Source organism: Drosophila takahashii, chromosome 3R, assembly GCF_030179915.1.
Source record: "Drosophila takahashii strain IR98-3 E-12201 chromosome 3R, DtakHiC1v2, whole genome shotgun sequence".
In the NCBI taxonomy this organism is placed as follows: domain Eukaryota; kingdom Metazoa; phylum Arthropoda; class Insecta; order Diptera; family Drosophilidae; genus Drosophila; species Drosophila takahashii.
Genome location: NC_091681.1, coordinates 37,886,789 through 37,910,895, shown reverse-complemented (window position 1 = coordinate 37,910,895; position 24,107 = coordinate 37,886,789). Strand labels below are relative to the sequence as shown.

Below are 24,107 nucleotides of genomic sequence, written 5' to 3'. Positions count from 1 at the left end.
TTTTAGCCCTGCTGCATTTGCTGCATTGTTGGAAAATTCAATTAAGATTGCCCGGGCGTTATTATTTTTATGATAATTAGACAGCCAACTCTCTCTCTCCTTTCGGTTCTCGGTTTTCGGCCACAGTATCTGGTGGCTGGAAGAGCTGCAAGTATATGCGCTTAAGCGCATCCCAAACTTCGGCCAACAAAGCCGCAACTTTGGCCAAGTTGAGATGAATTGAGTGGGGAGATAATCAGGAAAGGAGGGCTGCGAACTGACCCACTTAATTGGCTTTAAGGCCAAAATCAATTTATGCACCCAAACAAAAACCAGCTTAGTGCCAGTGAGCTAGGAGCCCCCCATTCAAAGTGATTGGCATCTGGCACTCGGATCGATTGCGTATACGCAGTGTGTACGCAGTGTGCAAGTTAATCAAGGCAAAGAGGGCTTTAAACTAGCGATAGAAGGCCAAGTTTAGGTGCCAGTTTGGGTTTTTTAATTTAAAAAAAAATTATATTTCATTTATGGTTTTCCATATTCTAAGTTCTAATCTCTGGCTGAAAAACTTTTTTGGGCCACCTCAAAAACTATCTAAGTTTGCTTAATTAATTATTTAAATTGCCCGAGATGCGCTAAATAGCGAAAGATTTATCTTTGCGATCCCCGAATGTATCTGATGCAGTTTTAATTATTATTCTTTGTGCTTTTACGCTTTTTTTACGGCTTTTACTCTCTCGGTCGCCTTTCTATTTTCGGAATGGAATTATTTTTCGCTCTAACTTCTGTGCAGTCGAATGAAATATTTTGATTTGCCGCTGCCTGTGGCAAAAGTTCGTTAAAATATTCATAATTACTTGGCGTGTGATGCGGCGCCACTTCAGCCCACCACGCGGCCACGCCCTCTTGCCGTTCTGCCGCCCACTTGGCCAGCGAAAAGTTGGCGAAGAAAACAGAAATTGTGCTACTTAATGAGCGGCGATGGAAACGATGGAAACTTTGGCCGAAACTTTCGCCCGGGCACCATGGGCACATTTAAAATAATTACGAATTTATTTAAGCTGCTTTATGGCGAAAAAATAATTTACAATAGATGTCGAAACTTATTTCTTTTAGCAACCTCTCCACCCCCAATTTTCCCGCTTAACCCTTGAGAGAGCCAGTATAAATGGAATTTATGCTTATGTCATAGATGGACAAATTTGCACAATGCTTAGTCGTAAAAAAATATTAGTATTCGTTGCTCCTTGCGGCTCGTGTTGTTTCCTATTTTACATTTTTAATGGCTGCCAGGGCCATTTCATTGCCACATGGCCACATTGCCAGAGAAAAGTTGACAGTCGTGCGATATCCTGGGTATATACATATATGTATCAGATATTTGGGTCTGTGGAAATGTTTATGAATACACTCGTACTCGTACGTATATTCGGGCACACAAAGACGCAATTATCTCGGGCATCCCTTGCCACTCCACATGTAACTATGTATTTTCCCCCTCTGATAACGTGTGTAAAGCGCACACAAAGGACAAGTTTCGCTTTCGCCAAGTCCATTTGCAAATTCTCTGCTGAAAGCGGGTTAAAGTAACAAAAGCCCCCAGAATATCCCCTCGTTTTCCGTTTGCAACTCAGCCCCTGCATATTTTTGTGTATTTGTGCGTAAAAGCCTTATAAATAAGTTATACAGGGAGAAACTGGCCCCCGGAACTGAATTGTCATCCCAGGGAGGCGTGTGTTTAAATCCATATTTCAGCTATAATTTCACAGGGCTCAACTCTTTAGGCCAGCTGGAAATTCTCCGTTTTCCACATTCGGACCGTAAATTTGATTGCTCCTAGATGATTCTTCTTCCTAGATGAGCACTTCAAAGTCATCGTGCTAACAACATCGCTACACTCAAAAAATTTTTTTTCCTAAATTTTAGAAAATCGCCATAAAATGAAATTTTTTCTTAATCTTAGAAAATTTTCTGAATTTTAGAAATTGTTTTCTTGAATCTAGGAAAAAAGACCATAAAAACAGAATTTTATGAAAAACCTTTCTAAAATTTAGAAAAATTATTTTTTTTCTTAAATCAATGGTGTTTTTTCCTAGTTTGCTCTCCAAAAGTTTTCCTAAATTAATGGCGATTTCGCCATTAAATTAAGAAAAAATGTACTTCAGCCCTTCCTATAATCTAGAAAGTCGCCATAAAAAATACGGTAAATTTTAAGAATTTTTCTGAATTAAAAAAAAATGTTTTCTTGAAAACAAAAAAGTAGAATTAGAAAATCACCATAGATTTAAGAAAACCTTTTTGTATTTCCTTTATTCTTCTCACTCTTTCTTCGAAACGAAAAAGAAGAAGACAAGGGGTTAGTCCGCGGCGCGTTGCGACGACAGTTTTTGGCGTGTGTATGTATATGTTTATGTGTGTTTGTGCGTACGATCGAGAATTTTCTTGTGCGTAGCTGTAACTTTTATTGCGTTGTTGTTTTGGAAATGCAGTCTCTCGCGAGAGAGTTGCTTGCGTTGCGCTGCATTTTGAACCCTTGTGCTCAGTTTTGGATGAGCATTCAAAGTAATAAGTTTGTGTTGAGCCCATTTAAGAAAGTTAAAGTGCGATCCCTCTAAGAGGCAATTAATAGGTAAGCAATTTAAATAAATTTAAATATAAATTTGGTAAGTGTGTGAAAATTTATGGTAAGCAAAGGGCATACTATTGCAGGCCGCAAATACTATCCTTCTCTAATATTCATTTTTATTTTCGATTGCAGGAATAATTTCAATTTCAGGTATTGTTGATAATTTGGCAGTAAGTAAATTTTAATAATAGGTAATATATTAAATACCTACTTAATATTAATATTAATAATTTTTATCTTTTTTGTTTTCTTTTCTTTTTTCTTTTTTGTTTAGGAAATATTTATAATGTAATTTTTATCTTTTTTTGTTTTGTTTTCCTTTTTTGTTTAGGAAATAATAATAATTTTCTTTTCATCCTTTTTATTTTCTTTTCTCTTTCTTGTTTAGGAAATAAAATAGTAAAATAAATATGTATACATTTTATTAAAATAAATAAAATTTTCTGAAAATAAAGAAAGTCATTTCTTATTTTAAGAAAAACAAGAAAGGAAGCTAGCTTCGGCCAGCCGAAGCTTATATACCCTTGCAGATCATTCCTATTAATTAACAAATCGCAAAAATGTTCAATTTTCTAATATTTCTCATTAATTTTCCGATCGTTCCTATGGCAGCTATATGATATAGTCGTCCGATTTTGATCAAATTAAAATTGAAATTCGGAAATATTTAAAAAGAGTCATATCCTAGAGTAGAAGATAATACAATAAAAACCAAAGAAGCTAGAATTTATTTCCTATTACTTTTCCATTAATTTTCCGATCGTTCCTATGGCAGCTATATGATATAGTCGTCCGATTTTGATTAAATTAAAATTGAAATTCGGAAATATTTAAAAAGAGTCATATCCTAGAGTAGAAGATAATACAATAAAAACCAAAGAAGCTTGAATTTATTTCCTATTACTTTTCCATTAATTTTCCGATCGTTCCTATGGCAGCTATATGATATAGTAGTCCGATTTTTTAAAAAATTAATTCGAAATTCAGAAATATTTAAAAAATAACATCCCCAAAAGTAGAAGGTAATATTTCAAAAAACACCGAAGCTAGAATTTTTTAAAGTTTTTTTTTTCCGATTGTTCCTATGGGAGCTATAAGATATAGTTGTCCGATCCGGTCGGTTCCGACATATATACTACCTGCAATAGAAAGAAGACTTTTGCGAAAGTTTTGTCCCGATAGCTCAAAAACTGTGAGACTAGTTTGCGTAGAAACAGACAGACGGACAGACGGACAGACGGACGGACAGACGGACATGGCTAGATCGACTCGTCTTGTGATGCTGATCAAGAATATATATACTTTATGGGGTCGGAAACGTCTCCTTCACTGCGTTGCAAACTTCTGACTGAAATCATAATACCCTCTGCAAGGGTATAAAAATTCTATTTTCAAGAAAAGTACTTTCTGGATTTAAGGAAATTTTTCGCAATTTTATGGCAATTTTTCTTGATTTTAGAAAAGTATTTCTGCTTTTCAGAAATTTTTTTCTAAATTTTAGAAAATTCCTTTCTAAAAAATACGGTAAATCGCCATCGACTGAAATTCATGGCGAATTTCTTGATTTAATGGCGAATTCGGGCTGTTTTTTTTTTGAGTGTATAGCCGCATTTTATTATTTGTTGCTCTGGCAATTTTCCTTTGCCTTTGCCATTTTTGCCAAGTGTGAAATGGCGAAAATCGAAAGAAAAACGTTAGCAATAAAACCAAAAGTCATGCGGTTAAGGCGAAAAAACTTTCTGTCCGAACTTCCATAGAAGTAGAATCCCTATCTCATTTATTATTTACAATATTTTTTTTACACATGCCTTCTATTGGTTGGTTTTTTGCGGTTAGAGCCTAGATATATTTTTTGGTATGAGTGGAATTTCTGCTTTGCATGGAAATTGAAAATTACTCGTGTTGGGTGACACTCGACATTTTTGAGGGGCGGTGGTGTGGGAAAAAATTCCATTTGAAGCGGTAAAAAATAGAGATGAAATGAAATTTATACAGGCGGAGGTCTGGAGAAGGGCAATCGAAGTGTGCAATTAGCAGGCGGCCCAGAATGCCCTTGCCATATTGATTTGCAATTAAGCGCAGCGCGGCGAAAAAACAGCCATAAGAATATTTCTTTTATGCGGTCGCCTTTTTCCGCGCCATCCAACTTAATGATGCGCGAACTATTAAGCGCATTAAAAGCGATTTTTGCCCCACTTCCCTTTGGTCCAACCCCTTGGAGAACCTATGGCCTATACCCTGGTGGGTTTGTGGGCCAAAAGGTAAAAAAGGCAGGCACGCAGAGCGAACATTTATTACCTTTGACACGAGCCATTAAATAATTTAACGCGCTGCGCGGTAGATAAAAAAGAGGCGAGGTGAGTTGATGACACCTGGCACACGTGAGTGTTAACCGGAAATTAAATTAATATTTTTTACCAACTACTTATAAAGCTTTTAGCACCGGCTGTCTAAGGGGTCGGAGTCTGGGTTCGGGGTTTTTTGGCTACATAATCGAATTGAACTCTCAGACGCTTTGGATTGGATTAAATTATGCGCGAGAGAGAAGCGGCTGAAATTGAAATTTAATTTAAAATACATCAAGCATTAGAGGCGGCCGTCGGCTGGCAGCTGGCTAAATGAACTTGCGGGAAAATAGGCAAAAAGCTGAAATGGCCAAGGGGAAACGCACTCACACACACACACGCACGCTGGAAGGGAAAGCGGGAAAACGAAGCTCGAAAAAAGAGAAACACAGAGCGGGAGAAGTTGACATATGACATTTAATTTAGTGTCTTTGGTATGTTGCCTTCTTTGCCTGGCACAATGCCAAAAGCATTTGCTCGCATTCATTAATTTTCATTTTCGCAAAGGGAAAAAAAAGGAGCAAGTCCAACGAACCCCGCATACCCTTACTCACTTACCCACACGCTCATTATCCTCTGGTGGGAAAATGGAAAATTTTCCGTACCCCTGAACCCGTTTTTCGGCAAGGAATTTATGTCTAAGCTGCCGAAAAGAAAAACGCGAAAAATGCCAGTGTTTGAGTTGAGTGGCACTTTTTTCTGCCTGAATCTCACTCCCTCTTTTTTCTTTCTTTTCATTTTTTCTTTTTTTTCCGGCGAGTGCAGTGGCTGGATAATAAAATATTTTATGCTGGGCTTATCTGCCATATCAAAAGCATGAGTTTTGCAGCTGCGACAACACAAAAAGCCGGGACCCACCGACAACGCATTATTAACAGCCAGGAGACCCCCGACCACCCCCATTACACCTCACCGTAGCCACCCATCAAACGCCCCCATCTCCAGCCAACACAAAAATGGCCACCCACCACCCCAAAACATAAACAAAAACCAAGCGCCGAAAGTATAACAAAAAATTCCCAAAGACACAGACACCCGCATTAGAATTTATGAGAGAAAGCAACAGTCCAAGGTGGATGCACTGAGAAAAAAGTGGTATAATTTATAAATGAAAGAATGAACAAATTTAACCTTTTATCTGATGATAAAGTGTTTTTTTCTTGAATTTTATTAAAGGTATTTTAAGAGAGTATTGCTAAAAAAGGTAGCCTAAATATTACGATTTTTTCCCAGTGCAAAAGTGGTTTAAACGGAGACCACCGGCTAATTTAGGGCTCGGTTTTTGGTCAAGTGCAGCTTGGCCAAACATTTTTACGCTGTGATAATAGAACCACATGCGGTTCCGCATGTGCAAAGTTTCCTTTTTGCACTTTCCACCTGCTTTTCGGCCAACTGAAACTGAAGAATGGGCGACAGGAGCGTGTTTTCCAGCTTGTGACAGCTGCCATCTGCTCGGCGCTCCCTTTTCGCCCCCGAGCTTTTCATTTCCTCAAACGTCATGTCCATGCTCTTTGGTCAACAGAAATTTTCAATTAAATCCCAAATGATAAGCAGACTTTAAGGCTATTAAACTTCAACTCGCCTTTTGTGAAGAGATTATGTGTGCGATGTATGGGATAATATTCAGTACATTTGTACTGATAATCTCCGAAGAGCCCGTAATAGTTGTCCCTTATTGTTGTTGTTGTTGCTTTCCGGACATTTTCCGAGCTTTTTGTGTCACAAAACCCATTGTGGACTTGACTTTTGCCTGTAGCCTGGGCTCAAAACTTAATTATTTACATGGATATGGTATTTATTAACCATTTGCTAATTGAAAATTTTCGTTTGTTTTCTTGCAGGTGAGTTAATCAGTGTATTGACAGGACACCGGTGAGCTGTAAAATCGTATGCCTAAGAGATTGGGAATTTAATGTGGGATTATATTACCATATATTAGCATGTTTCTTGAGGCGAAGTCGTATTTTGATCAAAAGTAATAAGCACCAATAGTGCTGAAATTTTCATTATATCGGCAATGAAAGTATTTCTTTCTCCGTTCTGCCGACAGGTTACCTTTTCAGGCCTTCTGACTGCCCCCCTCATATTTATTTATATACATTTTACCCTCTACCTCGATCGATGGGAGGAATAAGCAGAATCACGGGACATCCAGTGCTCAGCGAAAATCCTGTAGCTGATGCTAAGGATGCTGGAAAAGCCAGTGCCATTGCATCATTTTATCCATCAATTTTATACCTTTTACAATTTGCTTTCTCCTTTCTCTCTCCTCTGCTTTCTCTGCCGCATTGGCAATGCCTGCCTGCTTTCGCTACAAAATAGCAATTGTATTAAACGCGCTCGACAACGAGGAGGAGGGAATCTGAAGGGGAATCGGGGAATCGGAGGAGACATTGTAGCTGCCATATAGACACATCAAGTAATTGAATGCACTTGCGACACGCGGCAGCAGACAAAAGGGGCAGATATCGGGTTGTATGGGGGTGGAAGGGTAAAAGGGGGTGGAAAACTGGGAGTCTCAGCTGGATGTCGTTGCTTTGATTTCGAGCTCGTTCAATGCTATTAGCGCAAGTAAACTATAGGCGATGGTGCGAGGCAGATAAAGCCAGATATAGGTATAGGTATGAATATAGACAAAGGCGGGACATTCAGAGGAGTTCTTCAGTAGGGCCTATTATTAAATTTCACTAGGTAAATTAAAGGCTTTAATAGTTCTACATTATATTTGTAAATTAATATGGCAAATTGAACAAATAAAATATGAGAAAAGCCTTTAGTCAATCTGTGTTATTTAACAAAATTGTTGAATTAATTTAGGAACGGGATTTTGATGAAATATTACTTTAAAATATTATAATAATAATTGCGTGCTTAAATAAAAATATTTAACCCCTAACAAAGTTCAGTTTTAAATAATGTAGATATTTTAGGTTAATATCTTAACTATTATATGATTATAACATTTTTAAATTTAATTCTACAACTAAAGTAGATTCTCCCTGTCCTTTGTGATGAAAATTGCATCAAAATTAGCACAAATTCCAGCATTAATTGGAGCGAGTTTAGATGCCGGAACAGCCAGGAGCCCCTCGAACCCTCGAACCCCTTACTTCCCTCCCCTTTTCCCCGCCCATGAGCGAATCCTGGCATTGTCTCTGGGTCTCGGATCGTCGGGTATTTGCTCAAGTGCTCTGGGTGTGTGTGAGTGTGAGTGTGGGTATCCGGGTGAATGGGTAGATGGCTGTATGGGTGGTTGGATGAGCGTGTGAGCGAGAGTTCTGTGTCAATAGTTGGCATACATACATTCGAATCTGGCGGAGGAGGGGCAACTGGGGGCATAGTCATCGACTACTTTGCATAGAATTGAAATTTGAAATTGGAAATTGAAAATCGCTTTGCCAACTGTGCCGTCGAGGAGGAGATGAGACGATGAGACGATGAGGAGTCTGTCTGGCTGATTGACAATGCATTGGATTTGCATTAAATAATCGAACTACGCGCTTCTGTTGCTTTTTAGCCATTAAGTTGAGCAAATATGCGGGGCTCTCTCAGTTGGCTAAGTGCTACTCCCGGCCGGAATCACATCATTTTGGCTTAATCCACAGAGAAGGCGGGACTCGGCTGCGATTTCGGCAATTTATCAAATTGACTTTGCCCCAAAAAGTTACACAATAATTTAGTTTCCATGCTTGCGGAATTGAGGGGATTTCGATGGGAGTTTCGTGGATGTTGGCGTAATCGCTTTTGTGGCTGGTTATGCACCCGTTATGTGTGCTGGTTTATTTACGGAAATCCTTCTTCTTTTTTTGCCAGGTTCCGCACAGAAATTGAATTTTTTGCGGATTTCACATAGACGAACTTCAAATGAACATGTTGGTTTGCTAACCTTGCGTTTAAATGGGCTATGCATTGCAATGTTTTTCATCATAACTCTCTGTTTTACCATGTCGTATTTGCTTTCGCCCCCACAGCTCAGCTGCATTTTCAGTTTCAGTTGCATTTGCAGCAGCAGCAGCAGAAAACTCAATCCAATTCGAGTGGCTGCAGTTTATGCTGTTTGAGTTCTGGTTTCCGTTTTCATTTTTGCCAGCTTCCAGCTATGCATATATAGCATGGGCATCGTATTTGAATAATTCATGCGTGGCAATGCATAAGTCAGACCGAACGAACGGAACTCCAGCTGGCCACCCATCTAACCACCCACCTATCCACATCGACTGCATTCAGATTGCAGATTGCAGTTGTTGTGGGTGTTTCAGGATTATCCTTTCTATTCAGGCGAGAGTCCTGGCTATCTAGCCAACTGCAAACCCAGCTAGAGCGACCACAGCGGCTGCTAAGTCAATAAAGCTCTCACTTGAATGAACTTGGCCCGGAGCTATAACCAATTTGACGCCCCGGAGAGAAGCCACGACAATGGCGGCTAAAACAGCAATCGATCTGCTGGCTAATTGGAATTTCATTGTATTTTGTAGGGCAGGATAGGCAGGATATCGATGTGCCGTGTCAGTTAAATGCTAATGAATTTTTAATACATTTCACTTTTTCGCCCTTCGAATGCATTTAAAATGCCACAAGGACAGCGAATGTCCGGCAATAATTATCCGAGTGTATGTGCATGTTTGGATTAATTAGCTGTCATTTATTCATTTATCGATTGCATCGCTCATTTCATTTCATTTCATTTCCTACCTGCAAACTGCGAACTGCGAGAGCGATGGTCAAACATTAATCAAGCGCCAAACTTCGGGGGTAATTAAATAACAATGAAGTGGGAGCGGAAACATCTGTTTTACAATATCAATTTTGCAAATAATGAGCGGCAAACAAACAAACAAACGAACGAACACCCATCCATCAATCAATCAATCGAGCATTCAAAAACTCCGCACATAATTAGTCAAAGTAGAGCAAAACCTTGGCACATAAATCACAAATATACATTTCCGCCACACCCATAAACCTATATTTAATATTATATACCATTTATATAGAAATTTCTGTCTTATTCGCTTGCCAAGAAATAATTTTAAGCGGACAGCTGTTGTCCAAGTTTCAACTGCTGTCTCGCCCTGCTTCTTATAGATAAATTTGCAATCGCTTTCGGTCGCCTGTCAGAACATTTGATTTAAATTTATGACTATGTTTTGTCCGAAGCAGGCGGCGCAACAAAAAAATAAGTTGGACTTCTCTAGAGGACAGATGCAAAGATATACTCTAGAATTTATAGTGACTTAAACATTTTTTTGTAATAATAATTATTTATTTTAAATTTATTGTAAAAAAATGTTCTGATCTTAAATCATTTTCTATCAAAATATAATATTCATCTGTAAGATATTTCTAATATCTTTAAGTAAATAATACTGCCAGTATAGGGTATTAAAATCTCCGCTTTTCCTGGACATTTGTAGATTTCTTTTCCCAGCCGATAGAATCGCAATCTTATGGCCAGCAGTCCCAAGATGAATTATGGTGCTGCAGTTATAACGTGAAAGTGCTGGCGAGGAGATATAATAGGAAACGACATCCAATGGAAAGGGTTAAATGAAACGAGTGTTGGAATTTAATTTTAAACGCCGATCAAACTACAGGGAGATGCATTTTTTATGAATTGCCAGCCATTTTGTAGGCCATCTTGGTCGCCATTTGCTAAGTGTGTCAACTTCCGGTGCAGAATGGCGAATACAGTGTAAGAGTGTCCCTGTAGCGATAATCAATAAAAGCGACGGCGGCAGGCGGCGTGCACTTTTTACCACAGTTTATGTTAAACTATTAACAGGATACTGGCTTCCGTAATGAAGCAGCTGCCGCCGTGGTCCGTAGTCCTTAGTCCTTATAGTCCTTACTCGGCAGTCGGTAGTGCACAAAAAGCGGGTCGCAGAAAATAGAGAAGCCGAGGAAAACAGCTGCATTGTTCACTCAAACACACATAAACACACAGATGTAAGATGAAAGCGGGGAAAAGCGGGGAGGAAAGCCGAGGAAAAGCGAGGAAAGTGTGAAAGAGAGACATTGGTGCAATGTCCTGGGCCAGTGTGGTGGAAAATCGACACTCAATATTAGCACCGTTTATGAGCTATGAATGAGTTACGACCACCGAAGTGGGCCAGACGCTCCAGCCATCAGCCATCTGACCCAATTTGATGCACATTAAAGTGCAGGCAGCTGCAGACTTTGTTGATGCTTTAAAACTAAACCCCCGGCAGCTACAATAACAATTGCCTTCCATTTCCGTTTCCGCTTCCGGCGCAGACAAAAAACGGCAAACGCATTAATCATACTCAACAATGAATCCGCTCCAAGGATTCACTCCACTTCGCTACATTAATTAACTCATAAATCTTTTGTGCATATCGAATGACAGAAATTGGCAGAGGACCTCAAACCCCAACAACAACTGGTCAATGCCCCCTGAATAGCACACCCTCTCTACACATATAGCCAATTATTTCTGCCCAAATCACTCGAAATAGGTGAGCGAGTAGCCGGACTTGGCCGTTTGATTAATGTAGCCGCTACTCTGAAATATTGACAGGCCTTGGCAGCTGTCGGCATTGTTTTTCCTCTAGTCTCGGCTCCTATCTATCTATCAAAATGGGTAAAAGTCATTTCAACAGCCGGTTATGCTTTGTTTCCTCCAAGTGCTGAAAACCGAACTCTGGGACTATCAATTTGATTCTGACACCGCCTGAAAGATGATGGGAGCTGGATGGAAACTTGTGAAAGTTTAGCTGGGTTAGATTGCCATCCGGTATTAAAGAGCTGTTAACGGAAAACACTTGTACTACTTCATGTGAAACGTTCTAACTGCCAACTTATTAACATATCTTAGCAAGAAGTTTTATTACAGGAGGATAATACATCCTAAAGAGCTTATTAGTTTAATGCGAATAAGAAATGTTCTTTTCAATAATATCTAATTTAACTAGGACATTTTCTGAATTGCTTTTCTTGCTAAAAATATTTGATATTAGATTATATTTACGATAATTTGCTTAATAGAAAAATAATAATTGGATGAGCCATTGATTTTTGTTTAGTCTTTAGGCACCTGCTTAAAAACTAGTCAATGAAAATTAGAAACAAAAATTAAATTTTAACAAAAAACACGTGAAAATTACTTAGTTAATTGCTGTTTTGTTTTAATGATTTTTGATATATTTTAATCATTGCTGAAAATTATTCTCAGAGGCTACAAACTTTACAATTTGTACAAATTAAATTTAATAAACATTTTACTTTATATACGTTTAATCTATCAAGCAACTAAAAAGGGTTCCTAAGACGTGTGATCTTCCGCATTCCGAATCAAATACCGATGATCGCTTTCCAGATATATTTTTCCCAGTGCACCGCTTTGCCTGGCATTTGCCTGAATTAGATGGGAGTTCTTGTGGCCTGGGCGTGTCCCCAATTTGTCGGATGCTGCTGCTGATATAGCTGATATTGCTGCTCGTGGCTGTAAAGTTGGCGTGTGTCTTGATTTTATGGCGTGTTGAGTTGCCACAGCCATCGCATCGCATCGCCCAATGCCATCAGCATTTGCAGTTTGTGCATTATTTGTGTGCATTAAAGATAAACACGCGGCAGGGGCAGGTGAACATTAAATTCTCACCATTCCCCCCAAAATCAGGGGGACTCATTTCCATTTCCATTCCCCTCCTGGCTGGCGGTAAATGCGACATCAAATGGGAAAGCGAGGGCTTGCGGCTTGCCATTGTTAGGCAGCCAACTAGTGGGCGTGGCATGTGGTATATAGAGTACTTATCATGATGATTATAATCAGAGAGCAGAAGGCAGAAAGCGGGCCACTTGGCGCTTGTAATGTTGTTTGTTGTTGCTGCCGGCACTTTACGACGGCTTGCTGCACATCAAAGGCGCCGCGTAATGAGCAGCACACGCTCACCGCTCGTGGATCCTCCCCCCCTCTCCTCCCACTGGAAACTACCCACCCATCCCATCATACCATCATACCATCCGCCGGCATGTCCTGTCGTCTGCCAGCGCAAATTGACTTTGTCTGTGTGTTTTTGACACCTGCGGCAATTCGCTTTCCCTTCCCGTGCCACACCCACAATTTCCCAGCGCCCCAGTCCCCCGCCCTCCGTTTTTCGCATCAAAGATAATTTAAAGCGAACGCGAAACTAGTTCACGGGTAGCTGAGGATGAGGAGGGGCGTTGGCAACCTACATATTTGCTAGTTTCGGGAAAAAGGGGCAAAGCGAGAAAGGGGCGTGGCAGAAGTAGGGCCCCGGCCCGTCTATTTGCTTTTTGGCATGCTGTTTCATAGCCGCAAGTCCCAACATTCTTCAGTTGTTAGCTGCTCTGCTCTCCAGCAGCATTTTCAGTTTCAGTTTCTCTGAAAGTATGCCACGAATTTTAGCTGCGTGCATGAAACTATTTCTCGGGAGATCGTAGGATGGAAAGAGAGGGGAGTATATATATTCCTAGGTATATCACCATTTCGCAGAATTAACTTGCCATGTTTGCAGTTTTGACAGCCCTAACTACCCATTTAACTGGGTTCTTAATAATGTTCCCAAGGAAACTTGAAGTGAGTCGTGATGCGTTTCTTGTTGCATCTCATATTTTATATTTAACAATCTCAGGATTGATTAACAAAGAAAATGTAAAATTATCATTTAACTTCGGGACAAACTCGTTGTATCTTAAATATATCCATATAATATGAGAAAGATTGGAAATTGTAGTTTAAATAGCTTAAAATCAAAGAAAACCAGTGAATAGGTAGGTTGCATACTTTTTGAATACCACATTTCCTTTTATTTCTTACACGAGTGGTGAAAATCTTTCCTCCTCCATCCCGAAATTACTTAGCATAATTGTACATCAGAAATTGAGATTATGCGAAGGATATCTCGTCTGAGAATTAGCATTAACCGTGACATTTGAGTTCCTGCCCGGGGCACTTCATGTTTTCGTAATTCGTTTATTAAATTAACACCTTGGGCTATTATTCATACATCTCCCTGTGCACCGGGGGAGTTGGAAATTTTGATGTCTGGCTGCTCTTGGTCTTTCTTATGTAAATGGCATTGCATAAACATAATTAACTCGGCACGGCCTACGTGGCGTATGGAACTTTTTGATGGCCATATAAAAGTGCTTACAGAGAGAGAGCTTTGCCATAAGACAACCCAAGTTTGGCCATAAAAAAATGTTAAAAATCTTGCACCTGGGTCCCCGGCCAATTGCCCGTGTATATGTACCCAATTTATATCCTCAAGGATTTATATAGTTTCGCAAGTTCGGTGGCAAAGTGAAAGCAACAGTTTGGCATTTCCACGCCCCAGCGGGGACTGCTGTTTATTGATAAGCAGATGGGATAATGCAAGTGTCATGCAGACACACACAATGCTCGAGTGCATGGCTCTCAAAGTGGAGTCAACGGGCCATGAGTGAGATGCATTGCCAGCACAATCCATATCCATATCCCATAGCCCATTGTGTCTGCGCCATCCAGCTGAGCTGTCACTGCTCTGCCGATTGTCCTGTTGCCACAAAAGTTGCTGAAATTGCTGCCATCGCCGAACCCCCTGTCACTTTGGCGTTTAAAGCTCAATTGGTTTAAGTGCGAGCATTTGTGGACCAGGACCCCAACGTACTCCGTTTACCCCTGCATGAGTTGCGAATTCAAGCTGCAAGTACTTGCACTTCGACTGCCAGCAATTTGTGTGACTTTAAGCCAAATTAACCGCAGCAACGCCCTGCGTTTGGCTCACTGACTGACTGATGAAGCTTGAACTCGAGCCGGACACATCATCTGTTAAGTAATTGGCAGAATAAGTCAGCTCGAGCACTCTGGACGGATTGCATATATTACTACGCTTATTGAGAGTGTTTCAAGAGCTCAGCTTCTGAATTTATTAATGCTTGAGAATCAAGGAGGCGCCACACCCTTTAAGTATCACCACCCACTTTACATCTCCGCCTTGCCTTTCCACTTGCATTTGCTACTTCAGTAAAATCAAACACTTTTGATTAAATTCAATAAATGTATTAATTGTTAATATTTAATGTTGAAAAGTTGCAACGCGTTAGTAGCCACTGGAGGGTTTTAGGGCAGAATTTATTAAAAACAATTAATAATGAGGAATTAATGGCAAAAATATGAATTTTCTGTATCTTTTTTGTCGTAATTATGTTCAAATAGGCGTCCGAGATAGAAATTTCGATTGTTTTGGCTAGATTATAACCTAAGCTAACGAACCACATCGCTCTCGGATAAATTTAACAAATTAAAAAAACAATCACAATTTTTTGAATAAAATCATCCAATATTACCATTTTAGGTTTTGTTTTGGACAAAATACTGAATATTTTTAAGGGAAAATAGGATTCCTGTGGACGGCAGAAGAAAATCTTTTTATTGAAGCAAATGTAAATTCATTTTCTGTCAGAAAGGTGCGATCGTCACTATTTTCTTACATAGTCCTGGTATTTTATTTCATTGCTGTTTGACTGCCCTTGATTGCTGTTTCATGGACAGTTCATACTTTCTCTACATTTAAATCTTACCGGAACGATTTAAAGACTTTTCAATCAAATTTAAATGCGTGGCAAATACCCCTTGTATCCCTGTAACATTAGCGACGCTGCAGCTTCAGTTTCCGCTTCGACGGCAGAGGCAGCAGCAGCAATTCACCTGGGTCGGGGCAGCAGGGCAGCAACCCTTTTGCATAGCACTTAGAGCAAGTTACGACTCCCATTCCGTATTCCATCTCAGCACCCCGCGTCCTTCGCATCCTGTGCATCCTGTGCGCTCCCGCTCCGCCTAAATAGTCCGCTGAGTGCAGAAGGCAATAAATGCTAATATTTTATTTAAAGCGCTGATGGTGAAAGCAAGTGCATTTCATGCTTCCCCACACACACACACACACACACATAAGCAAATACCCTGGCATTTGAGCGAAAAATTAGCTTTGTGTGTGTGTGTGGCAGCAGCTCGAAGCACTTGAAATTAAATATTGCGCATACGCCGCATTGTACGGCTCACAGTTTCCGTCATTTGTGTGCGGTTCACGCATATTTGCACATCATTTGCCTTGCTCAAGCGACTGTGCAGTGGTAGTTGGTAAGCCTCTTTGGGCCAAATGCTCAGATGTTTCAGCTCATTTGCAACCCTTTGGGTGCCACACACGTACACACACACGCGAGTGAGAGACTACATCAATGTTATTTATGCAAAAATAATTTTCAAATGTTTCGCATATTTGCAAAGGTTTTCGGGCCGCATATTCATAACCTCAGTTGGCCAGCCCAAAGCCACAAAAGCGCCAAAAAGCTCCCTGCCACGAATTTCCCCGTTTTCCCTCTCCCTTTTCCCTTTTCCCTGCCCTTTTCCTTTTCCTTTCACGAATCAAGAATCTAATAAAACTTTTCCCAGCTACCTGGCATACATCTGCTTATTTGCTTATCATATGCAAATTTTCATGTTTCAAGTTGAAGTTTTCTTTTTTCCAAAAAAAAATAAAAAGAAGAAAATATACACACAGCTATGTAGGTATATATAAATATGTATAGGCAACCCAAGAATGTTTAACAAGCTACCTGAGGGCGCTCATGAGCAAAAGTTCAAATAACAAAATTTCTGCTTTTACTTTTACCCGACAAAAAGTACACGCAAAAAACTCGGCCAGGTATTTTGGCCCACCTTTAGCCAGATTATGGCTGTGTGTGTGTGTGTGTGCGTTTCTTTGATTATACAACTCTCTCTATCTATTCCCCTTTCACCTCTTTCCTAGCCCACCTTTTCCCCATTCGATTTGTGTGCTGACTTTTAGCTCTTGGCTATGAATTTTCCCAGCACAACTGCTCGCACAACATTTGGCCAAGAAATTACTGAAAAATATCTACAAATTATGCATGCATCAGATTCTGCACATAATTCTCAGGCAAATTTGCATAATTTGCAAAAAATGCACTCAGCCAGATAGTCAGCCAGCTAATAACAGGCCAATCAATGGGAAGGACAGACCATCTGCAATTACATGGAACGTATTTGAATAAATTAGGCACTCGATTGGCTTGAGTTGGTCGAGAGATGAGGCACTAAAAGAAATACAACCATTAAATAAATCTTAGATATTAATTTTATTTGATAAGAAAAATCCCTTCTTATAAAAAGGGATAATATAAAAATATTAAACAAGTACAAACCAAATTATAAAAATTATTTAATCCATAGAAGCAAATGACCAAGAGTAATGTACTAATTGAATATTTATTTCTTCACTTTGGAAATATTTTTATTCCGAGTGCAACCTTTTCCCAGCACAGAGAGAAGTTGATTCGCTTGGGGAACCAACGGATTAAGTGCGATGATGATGGGTCTCTTTGCCGGGGAGCGAAGTGAAATTCAATTACGGGGGCGCAGAGACAAAAGCAATTACAAGAACAATGCCAAAAATGGCAGCTGCCGTTGCGGCCATGTTAATATATCAGGCCCCCGAAAGTATGCAACGAAAAAGGCAGCGAGAAAGTAACAAAGAAATGGGCTAAAGGGACAAGGGAATGGGGAAAAGGGACGGAGTGGCGTATGCAAAACAAATAACACGGAAATGAAAAACGAACTCGACTGGAAAATTGCAAGAGCCCCTCGCGCGCAGAGCACCCACACATGGAAAAATGGAAACACCCACACACATATCCATATAGCAAGCGGAAGTTGACTCGCCAGCCATGTTGCCGTCGACGCCGTTTCCGGCAGAGCTCCACTTGGTTATTGTTGCTGCTTTTGCCTTTGCTGCGGTTGCTCTGCGCCGCAGCTCTGCCTACTAAAAAATTTACTGGCGCTTAAAAATGCCAAACAAAAAAAAAGAAAGAAAAAAGAGGAACAACAAGCGGGGGCCAAAGTGAGGGAACCAAAAAAAAAAAAAAGCACCCAGTGAGACTACAGCAACTACAAGTAAGCGCACAAAAGACGAGCACAGAAATGACATAAAATATTTACCACGCTGAAAGACATTTTCATTTGTGGCACAACACAGCAACACACAGCAACAAAAGTCGGGCAACAAAGCACTGGGACTCGGACTCAGCCGCAGCTCATTACGAACAAATTGACGGCTAGCTAACAAATAGTTTCTCTTTCAATATTTGCTGCAATTTCGCCCGCTGCACTCAAGCAGGAGAAAAAAGAAAAAAAAAATAGAAAGAAGGAAAGCAGATACACTAAAATCCACTCCCCCAGCTCAGCTTTTCCGCTTTTCCCCCTCAGCGTTTACGAGTGTTTTTAATGCCACATTTTGGCTGCTGCTTTTGCTTTTGCTTGTGCTGCAGTTGCAGTTGCCGGGGAAGTGATTGAAATTATAGCCGCCGTCGGACACGTCGAGTGCATTCAATGTTCTCGTCTCGTTCTCTTTACGGCCATAGAGCTGGTCATTTATTTTTGATACTTATTATTTTTATAACACCGCCTCCCTGGCAACCCACCAACAAGTGCTAATAAAATGGCAAGAAAGCAGGACAGCACAGGACAGAACAGCAGTGTTTGCTTTGTTCGGAGGTGGATTGCCGGCTTATATCCTTGCTATATACATCGGGCAATTACATAACAATTTGTTCTGCTGTTCTGCGGGGGACTTTTTTCCCGCTTCTCTCGTATTGCTTCTGCTGCAACTAATCGTGGTCGTAGTGGTCCTCAATCCCCGCCAAATGAGGATGAAGCACCGAGCGATTATTTCACAGTTCCCCTTTTGGAGAAGGGAGTGCTCAAATATCAAGTTCATTCTGCAATAAACTGGTCTCTTTTTTTTCTTCCTTTTCCTGATTGCAATTAAAACTGTGGCCCGCAGTCTATGTCAGTTTTTTGGCTTCATTATGCTGCCAACTCCGAATAACCACAATGGATGAGGAACATTTGTGTAATTAAAATGAAGAACAGTGGTTAAAAAACCATTATTATCCCAACTAGAAATTTACCAATATTATCTAACATATTTTAAAATATTTTAGAGGCACAATTTCAGCTAAAAATCCAAAATATTTAATATAAAGAAAATTAAATATTAAATTATACCTTTGAAATAAATATACCACTGTGCAGGGGACTAGCAGAGGACTCGTAGTCCTTCTATAACTTTATCAACAAAAAACCAGCGAAAATTCCATCAGAAAGTTTTGCAGTTTACATTTTTCATTAATGGCAATGCGAGCTATTTTCGGGGGCAGGACACGTCATCGTCTGGTTTTTATGGTAACAAAAAGTTTATATACACACATACGCAGGCAGTTGATATATATATTAATAAATAGTCAGCAAATAATATTGCGCATACGCAGCGTTGACAGCCGCAGCAAGCCAAATTGTGGCCAGAATTGTGTGTGCGTGTACGCGTGTGTGTTGGTGAGGGAAGTATAAATAATAAATAAATATAAATGGTCATATGGAAATGAAAATGAAATAATCTGCCAACTAAGAGGCGCATAAATAGCCCTCGAAATGACATTCATTTTCGTTGTCGTTGTTTATGTCGGCCATTTTCGTTGTTTGGCTGTTCGCAGTTCGTTGTTCTCTATGTCCTGTCGCCATTTTCTGTATGTGTCATGTCGCCCTCTCCGCTGATATTATTATTATTAATATTATTTCTTTCCCTGCTGTTTTGGCTTTGTTCTGCGGTCACTGACACGTGTTTTGTCCTGAATTATGCAGACGTCGGTATGTGATTTGATTTATTTGCAGGCGAACGAGAGACGAGTCGCATTTTTATGAAATCAATGCACAAATTACGAACAATTTACACATTAAATTAGCATAATTAATTTGGCCTCGTTGCCGACAAACCATCAAATTGATAAATGTAATTGGCCTCCACCTAAATTTTCCACATGTGTGTGTCTATATCAAATTATGGAAAACTTTCCCTCCATCTGACACATAAAATCTTTTGCGCAAAAACTTTCATGGAGTTGAAGGCGAAAAACCCGTAAAACTAAAGACAGCAAAGTTTCGAGTTTACAGTTTTTCAGTTAAAACTTTTTGGGTTACAGTTGGCTAACGCTTTGCTTGGGCAAATCTTGAGTCGGCATAAAACCACTTGGTCAAGTGGCTGTTTGAGTTAGCCAAAGGAGCTGAAATTCATCGAGATGGCCATGAATTATATGTAAATAACAATTCATTTTGTGTGCAGTGTGTTTATGGCACTAAAAAGTTACTTTTTTGGTTTTATTCCTTTCCATTTCTGCCCAGGCTTTATCTCAATTACAAGAGACCAATATTTACTTGTTATACACTATATCTGACATTTTTCTGTGCACTTCCTCTAATTGGCTTGAATGCTCAGGAATTGATTATAATTGCTTGTTTGCGCCTAATGTAGCTGTACACGACAGCACTTGAGGATGTCAGCTGGAAGAACGCAAGGATTTTTATGCATAAAATGCAGAAACGCATATCGAGTGGGTGTCTGGGTAATTGTGTGGGCTGGACTCCGGGCAGGGATTGCACAATAACAAAAATGTTGAGATGGCAGCAGGAGCCAGCGGAAGACGCAGGAAACGGAAGGATGCTTCAGCACATTCACACTCACATTCAGGCAGCCAGACATGCATGTTTGCGATGGAGTCTTGAGTGTTTGAGCCAAAGATTAAATGGTGTTTATGGCTGCACGCTGCTGCTGCTGGAAGCTGCTGGCCAAAAAGGGAACAAAGCTCTAAGACTTTTGACACTTTTGCAAAATTTACGACTCTTTGCCCCCTTTAGCGCCTTCCGCTCTTTGTTTGCCACTTGCTGCACAATTTTGCAGCGAGAAAAGTTTTTATGTTTTATGCTGAAATAATGCTAATGCAAGCAGAACCAAAGCTGCACTGCCAGAAGACATTATCCGCAACTTATTTCCATATTTATTTGCTTTTGCCTTTCATATATATTTGCAGGGTTGGACCTGGCCTAAGATGGGTAGCGTGCTCTTTGCAGCTGTATTCATAGCACTACACTTTGCCACCGGCGGCCTGGCCAACCCAGATGCTAAGCGACTCTACGACGACCTGCTGAGCAACTACAATCGCCTCATCCGACCCGTGGGCAACAACTCGGACCGCCTGACCGTCAAGATGGGTCTGCGCCTCTCCCAGCTGATCGATGTGGTGAGTACTCCAATATCTCTTACATCTTTAGCCCTTTTTCACGAAAGTTTCCCCTTGGGTTCGAGGAGAAGCCTGAAAACACGTATTAAACATAAATCAAAGGGCCATTTGTTTTGATAGTTTCAGGATTAAAACAAAAACTTTTAATATCATTGGTCTTAGGGGGATTTCGAATACCTACGTTTTGCTCTTTTTAAGACAGAGGTTAAAGAAAACTTGAAAACTTGAAATTTTAATAGATGCTGTAGAAAAATCTGGTATTAATTTAATACTAAATAATATTATTTCTCTGTATTGATTTCATACTACTTTTCACAGATAAAGTTTACTTTCTGTAGTTTCAATTGTTTTATACTTCCTTATTTAGACATTTAGAATTAATGTACGATTTGTTTAATTTATTTTATTATTTTTTACCTTTTCTTACTTTACTTACATTTTAAATTAATGGTTAAAATTGCAAAGTAAGCCACCCCTTTGATCCCCTTGAAAATTACCTAGCAAATTCGTGTAAATATCTTTTGCTAACGATGCCACCCAACTAAGCAATCCATTTGTTTGACAAGTATGCCCCCCAGTCGCTTGGCAGGCTTATCGAATGACAATCATAACAGATTAATTCGCAAAAGCCCCGCGACGCCGGTAAGTGGGCAATGGCATTTGTTTAAGCCGCAGACAACAATCGGCGCACAATTAATAACTGTTTACCCGGCGATTAAAAAGCCAGGCAACTAAGCTGCTTCATTGTCTCGATTGTTGTTTGCATAATAAATCAATGGCTTTGGCTCAGTTGATTGTTTTCTTGATTAACTATGCAATTGCCAGTTACCAGTTGCCGAGTTACCAGGGGCATCGGCATTCGAAACTCAGCAGCACATATATCATATACCGAATATATATTCGTGGCAATATCGAGGCGCTGGCTTAAATTGCAGCTGGGCCAAAACCAGATCGCTTCTGTGTGTGGGCCAGGCAAATGGGGCACAATCTTCTGCTCGGTTTGGCTGCACATGACAGCCGGAAATGGGGAACCGACTAACAGTTACGTGCTGTTGGCCACACAGTAGCCGAGCTTTACACTATGATTCTGGGTTGGGGACTCTGGGCCCCCGTCGTTCCCGAGCTTTGGTCTATGGTCTCTAGCCTCTGCCTTCTGCTGCTTTGATGCCACTTCTTTGGCTACGTTTTTTCGACTTTCCATTTTTTCCCTGCTGTTATAAATCACGCGCTAAGCACCAAGACCACTAAGGGGCACACCAGGCAGCAGCAGCAGCAGCAGCAGTCAGCTGCAGAATCAGAAGCAAAAGCCAGAGTTCTAATACCAGGCACATTGGCACCGATCTTCGGAAAATCCTATTAAATAAAATTAAGGAGTTAGCTTACAAATAGTATTTTTATTTCTATCTTCTTAACTTTATTTTGAGCATTTTGAATATTATTCTTTAGATCCCTCAAAAACACTTCCAGAAAACCTAAGCACAGTAATTAAATTAAAGAAAATCTATAATATTGTTATTTAATTTATTATTTAATTTAAATGGGAAAAATATCTAATTTAAAAATTAAATTTAGTTTACTGTAAAATTAGTGTACAAACTTAAGTCTAAAGGCAAGACTTCCCCACTAAAAGGAACTTATAATAATAGCCTTTTATTACTCCAACTTTTTCCATAAAGTTTTAACTTTGATATCATTTGAAATAAATGCCTGCAAATAAAGTTGATCTCACAAATCGGCCTGGAATCGAGAAAAAGCCAAGGCTATTCGGGTAAATCAACCCTTTACGGTCCTTTCGCTTGGTTCCACTCCACTGTGGATCCAGAACCAGGCAGGCATCTGGGCATCGGGGCATCTGGCATAAGGTGCTTATATCGAAATTGCTTTTCTGTGTATGCGAGCTGGTGCACACAGAAATATCGCACAGCCGCCCTGTGTGCGCTTGACTGCTGACTGGCTTGAAATATTCGCAGAATTTCTTTTATTGCAATAGTCCACTGGTAGTCCACGTTTTTTCACCCACCCACTTTCCCAGTCCTGTTCTCGTCCTGTTCTCGTCCTGTTCTTGTCCTGTTTACTCTCCCTGTGGCTGTTGTTGTGGGACACACGTGTTGCCTGCTTTTCCTTATTGGCATACAATTGCTTGTAAATTCTCCGCACTGAAATCAGTGCTTGTACACTATTTTCCTTTTTTTTTTGCTTGTTGTTGTCCTGGAAATTGCAATCAACTGTCAGAGGGAAAAGGGGCGAAGGGGTGGAAAAGTATGTGAGGGCAGCAACAAAGCAGCCGTGCGTTTTGGCTGTAGAATTTGTAATTTGCAATTTTCCATGTGCTTGCTCCTCGGTCACCTGATCCATGGCTCATGGCTACCTTAGTACCTTGGGCTTATTAGTTGCATAACTGCCGCCCGTCCGGCCAGGTGACATTCTATACTATACCATACTATACCATACATTCTGTACTCAGGCTGCCTGAGAAAGGCAATTCCGGCTGCAGCATTGTTTGCCATGTAAGACCGGCTTACATTTTGCCACCCGAAACGCATTCAAATGGCAAATGTTGCACATTTTCAAGCCAGTTAATTGCATGTTGCCCATAAATTTCACATATTATTGGGGAAATTGAAACAGAGACCGAAATTGGGTCTTTTCAGCCGTGTGGCCACTCTAAAGCCTTTTGTGAGCTACCGTTCCAGTCGAGAGAAAATTAACTTTTCACATGCCATGTAAGGGGGTATAAATGTGTGACAAAGGGCTTGATGAAATTGCCGAATTCCAATTTAATTGACCATTCCCGATGAGCATCTCTATTACTCGAACTCTTTGTGAGAAAACTTTATTAGAAATTTTGACAATATGAAATTTACAATGATTACGATCCTTAGCTTTAACAAATATCAATAATAGCCAAAAATTTAATTAAAAATTTAATTAACTTCAATATTATTTTTAAAAATAAAAAAAATATTAAATTTAAAGAAAGTCCTTGCAGCAATATGTCTTCTAAATTTCCCCTATCAAAAGCCATGGCTGACAAAGTTCCACCCCTG

The 24,107-nt window shown here is 40.0% G+C and overlaps 1 protein-coding gene across 2 annotated transcripts in view; it reads left to right on the top strand.

The window, feature by feature from the left end:
* Positions 1-24,107, top strand: part of nAChRalpha1 (nicotinic acetylcholine receptor alpha1) — a 57,819-nt gene that overhangs the window by 12,886 nt on the left and 20,826 nt on the right. Inside the window, exons 1-2 of one of the 2 annotated variants that reach the window (XM_070216797.1) lie at positions 20,077-20,385; positions 20,851-21,060. In XM_070216797.1, the coding sequence (XP_070072898.1) occupies positions 20,317-20,385; positions 20,851-21,060 (279 nt within the window). In that variant the 5' untranslated portion in view covers positions 20,077-20,316. Of the gene's footprint in view, positions 1-20,076; positions 20,386-20,850; positions 21,061-24,107 lie in introns of those variants that run through there. The other variant, XM_044395606.2, reaches the window with a different exon arrangement.